A 5,045-nucleotide genomic window follows, 5' to 3' on the forward strand; every position below is an offset into this window, starting at 1 on the left:
GACTTCGGAACAGGGCACGGAGGCGCGTGGAGCCCGGTGCCCCCGTGTGAAGCGCTGCCAAGTCCAAAGGGCTCGCTGCGGGCCTGGCGTACGCATGGGGCAAAGCCGCTGCTCGCAGCCCTCCCGCGGGGCTGGGCTCAGCTCCCTCCGCATCCTCGTTCCTCAAGGGCCGCTCACCCTCCGCTGTGGCTTTTCTGGTGCTTGGAGAACGGGCGTTTTGGGGTGTCTGGGGGATCTTTTGGTCTCTCTTCCACGCTGGGGCACTGGCATCGTCACGCCGTCCGGGTGTGGGGGGGTTCATTCCGGCGTAGCGCTCCCCGCTGGGACGCCGCTCTCTGGAACGTGCTGGAGCGCGAGGCCAGCACCTGGGCTCGGCTCTGCCTTCGCAATTTTCCCCCGGTAACTGGTGACATGACAGCCCCGGGGGGGGGGACAGCCGCCTTTCGGAAAGTCCCTGGCACGGTCTGCACCCGTTTCCCCCTTCCCGTGACTCCCCTCAGCTCTCGAGAAAGCAGAAGGCACCCCCGGTGCGGGGCTGGGGGGTGGAGGGGGGGTGGTCCCCACCAGGACCATCCTGGGAGGGGGAAACGGGAGCTGTCTGAGCTTCACAAAAGGGGGACCCCCCCCCCCCCCCCCCCCCCCCCACCCCGGGGGTGACACCCCCGCGCCCCCCCAGGCGCGCCCCAGACGCCGGGGCGTGGCGTCCACGGGGGGGGGGGGGGGGGGGACACACCACACAGAGCTCCCCGGTGGCTTTGTCTGTCCGTGTGTCCCATGGCTGCCTCCCCACCCCACCAGGCAGGGGATTTCCACCAAAGCCAGTGTCCCCCCCCGCCGTGGGGCACGCCAGCATTTCGGGGAAACGGCCCTGCCTGCTTCCCTTGCCCGCCAGTAACCCCAGTGCAGCCAGTCAGCGGGTGGCACTGGGCTGCGTCACCAGTCTCCGGCAGACTCCGGGCAGCCGAAGTCCGGACGGGAGCAGTGCGGGGTCAGGACGCCTGCGTTCTTCTGGGGGCTCAGCACGGAGCCCCCCTGCACTACCTCCAGCCCCACACACGTCCGTGCCCCCCGGGGGCTCGGCTGTTAGGATTTGCCCCCCTGGGGCTCTGGGTCCTGCACGGTCCCGAGCCCGCGGTGCCGCCCGCAACCCAGGCGGGACTGGCGCTGGTTTTCAAACCCGCTCCCTGCCTCCATCCCCGCGGGCATTTGGAGTGGTCCTGAGTGGCTGCTGCGCGATGCCACGGGTCTGCGCTTGGCTGGGGCCGCCACTTATTTTATTCTCCTAGGAATACTCCATTTCCAGGCAGTTTTTATTCAGGCCCCACGCTGCCCTACCCCTTCCAGCGCTGCCCACCCGGGGGGCTCGGAGCGCTGCCGCCCGCATCCCCGCACGACCCCAGCGTGCCGCCCACGTGCGAGGCCGTGGGGTTTCACATCCTCCCCACCGCACGCCATCCGCTTTCTGTTCCCACCGCGCCTTCCCCTTCGGCTCCCAGTGGGGAAGGAAGCAGCCTCGAGCCGCTGCTGCTGTGCTGCCTTGTCCACGGCGCCGCTCCCAGGAGGGGTTTGCTCCTTGTGGCCTCCCCTACAGCCCCCGGGGCGGTTCCCCCGCTCCGTTCCCCCATCCCTGAGCACTGGTGTCACCAGTTCCCGGGCAGAGTGGCTGCTGGGAGAACTGGTCTGGCTGAGGGCAAGGTCCAGCTTTGCTCCCCTTGTGCCCGTGGGCCAAACAGGGGTGTTGCAGAGCCCCCCCCGTGCCCCCCGAGACTTCCCTGACAGACAAGGAGGGAGCCCCCTGCCCAGGGTCTGGGTGCCAGGGGTGTCTGTGACCCCCGGGAGCCATCAGTGGGGTCTTCCCCCTGGAAGCCCACCCGAGAGGTGCCAAGATCCCACCACCGGCAGCCAGGAGAACCCAGGAGCCTCGAGGTCACCCGACCCCTTCCCTCTGCTCAAGAGCTGCCGCCCTGGAGCCCTGCCCCGCACCCGAGACCCCCCCCCCACCCCATAGATCTCCCCCCCCCCACAGATGACCAGGGAGCTCGCGGGGCTGCAGTGCAGAGAACGTGTGAGGGTCGCACAGCAGGATCAACCCCAACCCACTTTATTGCAGTGTCAAAACAGCAGAGCGGGAGTGGCGGGCACGGGACCGGGCGCCAAGCGGGGGCTGTGGGGCCGGACACCCCTCCGCTCGCCCCGGAGGCTGCGGGAGAGACCCCCCGCGTCCGGGCTAGGAGGAGACGCGGCACGTGCCGGGTGCTGGGACCAGCGCAGGCGGTGCGGTGACGTCCCCCGGCAGTGGGCAACTCGAGGCGGCCCCGGGGGCTACCTCTGCTCGTCTCATCCCGTTGTGGGGCCGAGTCCCGTCCCGCCCGGGTCTGGCTCCGGAGCAGCCTGCGGTGTGCCCGCCTGCGGCACGTGCGGGAGAAGGAAGGGCCGGGGAGGTGCGGCACCGCTGTGGGGCACGGGAGAGAGCAGCTTGGAGAGGGCTGAAGCGAGGGGCGGCGGAGGGGGCACAGGGTCCGGCTGGGGGGAGGCAGGGAGGCCTGGCCTCTGCCCCCTCACAAGAGGCCCCGCTGGTTGCGGGCGCTGTTCATCTTCATGGCCTTGATGATGAGGATGGTGCCCACGACGATGCCGACGATGCCCACGGCCAGGCCCAGGGCGCACACCAGGGTCTCGGTGCTCTCGGAGACGGGCAGGGGCACCTGGGGCTCTGCGAAGGGACGGGGGGTGAGGACGGGGCACCGAGCCCCCCACCACCGGCGAGGGCAGGGCCCCATCCTCACCCCAGTGCGTCAGCAGCGCGTTGGGCAGCCCCCAGTGCTCCACGCGGCAGTCGTAGTAGTCGCCCCGCGTGGGGATGAAGGGCAGGTAGGAGAACTTGTAGAAGCCGTTGTCCTCCTGGCGGTAGAAAACGGTCTCGGAGACGCCTTCCTCCACCTCCTGCCCGTTCTTCAGCCACGTGATGGTGATGAAGGACGGCCAGAACTTGTCCACGTAGCAGATGAGGATGTTGGGGTCCCCCAGCTCCACGGGGTCCTCGGAGAACACTGTCACCTCGGGTGGCGCTGGAGGAGACGGAGAAGGGCTTAGTGCAGTCCGGGGTCAGCCGAGCTTCACTGCCCCCAGGTGGTGCCAGGGCTTCGGGCCCCACCGAGGGCACTTTGAGCCCCGCTGCCACCCAGGGGGACCCCGCACACAGCTCGGGGCACGGCCTGGGAGCGCCGTGCTCCCTGCTGCTGCTCAGGGGCTGGGGGGCAGCCGGCCCCAGCAGGGGCCGCAGGGGAGCAGGCAGCACCGCAGGGTTGTTACCGATGGTTCCCTGCGAGCGGTTGGACCTCTTCATCATGATCTCCATGTTCTGCTTGTCCACGGCGATGTTCTGCAGAGCCCCCTGCGCCTCGAAGCTGGCAAACGTCGCGAAGAGGGGCAGGCGCCAGATGGTCTCTGACTTCTGCAGGTCCACGTGGAAGATCTCATCCCCGTCGAAATCGAACATGAACTGGCCGCCCTCTATCTGCTGCATCTCGGCCCGCTGGTAGAACTCAGTCTGGATCATCACGTTCCCCACTGGGAAGGGACAGGCATGAGTGGCAGCCCCCTCGCACCGCCGGGGGGGCTCACCAGAGCCCCCCCCCCCCCCCCCGCCGGGCTCTCCACCGCCTGGGGCTGGGGCCAGTGGTCCCCAGGAGCGCTGCGGGCTGGGGCAGTGGTCCCGGCAGCCCTGGGACTCGGGCAGGAGGTGCCGTGGCCCCGGCCGTCCTGCCCCACACACGTCCCTTTGCCCCCCCCCGCCCCCCCTTGGGCAGCCCACCCCGCATCCCCTCTAGCTGGGGGCCGCAGCTCCCCACACCCAGCCCTTACAGCAGCGCCGACCCCCCCCCCCCCCCCCCGCTGGGGGGCCGGGCCCCCCCCCTCCCCGTCCGTGTCCCCCGCACGCACCTTTCACGGCCCCCGAGCCCCGCAGGGCCAGCAGGGCCAGCAGCACCAGCGGGACCCCCCGTCCTGCGGCCATCGCCTCCGCGGCACCGGGCAGCGGGAGCGAGCGAGGGGCGAGCGTCACTGGGGCTGCGGAGCCCAGGGCTGGGGAGCCGTGCCCGGGGGCTCCCCCAGCTCCAAGCCAATAGCAGGGTGCCCCGCGGCTGACTCGGCTGTTCCCAGGCAGAGCGGCCCCACGGAGCACCCTCGGCGACAGACAGACGGACGGGCACCGTGCGGGGTGCTGAGGGGGCGCGCCGAGGGGCTGGGGGCGTGCGGGGCCCCGGGGGGGGGCTGTGGGGAATGGGGCAGCCAAGGGGGGAGCCCCGGTGGGGGCTGAGTCCGGCTGATGGCTGCTTGGGGTGGCTCCTGGAAGACGTCTGCGGCGTGGGACAAGTGTCAGAGGGAGTCCTGCGGAGACAGGCTCTGCCTGGTGACGGGTGATGCTGCCCAGCCCCGCTGCTCACTGGTTCTTACTGGGACGCCCAGTCCCAGCACTGGGCAGAGTCTGCCTTGCGTGGGGTCCCGGCACCCCTCAGCCTCCGCCGAGCAGCCATGGGGACCGGCCGCGTCCTGGGAGCTGGGGCCGTGCTGGTGGCACTGGTGGTACTGGGAGCCCGCCCGGCTGGGGGCGAGGAGACCAAGGGTGAGCTCAGCCCCACGCCGTGGGGCAGGATCCCACGCGTGGCGGGAGGGGGGCCCTGGACCTGGCGATGCGTGGGGGGCCCCCCCCGGGCCCTGGCACCGCCACGCAGGGTGTGGGCATCCGCGGCGACTGCCTCGGCCTCTGCCCTGCGAGGCCTGGGAGCAGAGGGCTTTGGGGGGGCTCAGAGAGCTCCGGGGGTGCTGCCCCCAGCCGGGGCTGAGTTGCGTCCTGGCTCTCTCCTCTGGGCTCCTTTCCGGCGTCGCCCCCATCTCTTGTCCCCCCCTGCCCCCTCCGGGGGAGCCCCTGGGCCTCTTCCTGACCCCAGCACGTGGGGCTCCGGGGGGGTCAGGGTCACGGCGCCGCTGTCACCACGGCTGGGAGGGGAGTGGGGATGGGGAGGGGGCTCCAGGGTGGGGAGGGG

General features: G+C 71.1%; 1 protein-coding gene across 1 annotated transcript; it reads right to left on the minus strand.

Annotated features, from left to right (window-relative positions):
- Positions 1-2,413: 2,413 nt before the first annotated feature.
- LOC118159828 (HLA class II histocompatibility antigen, DR alpha chain) lies at positions 2,414-4,083 on the minus strand. The gene is made up of 4 exons (XM_035314379.1): positions 3,943-4,083; positions 3,313-3,570; positions 2,787-3,068; positions 2,414-2,713 (listed from the first exon to the last, which is right to left on the minus strand). The coding sequence occupies exons 1-4, from the start codon at positions 4,013-4,015 to the stop codon at positions 2,559-2,561; spliced, it is 768 nt and encodes a 255-aa protein (XP_035170270.1). The 5' UTR covers positions 4,016-4,083; the 3' UTR covers positions 2,414-2,558.
- Positions 4,084-5,045: the final 962 nt, after the last annotated feature.

This window comes from Oxyura jamaicensis, unplaced genomic scaffold, assembly GCF_011077185.1.
Source record: "Oxyura jamaicensis isolate SHBP4307 breed ruddy duck unplaced genomic scaffold, BPBGC_Ojam_1.0 oxyUn_random_OJ72211, whole genome shotgun sequence".
NCBI lineage: Eukaryota > Metazoa > Chordata > Aves > Anseriformes > Anatidae > Oxyura > Oxyura jamaicensis.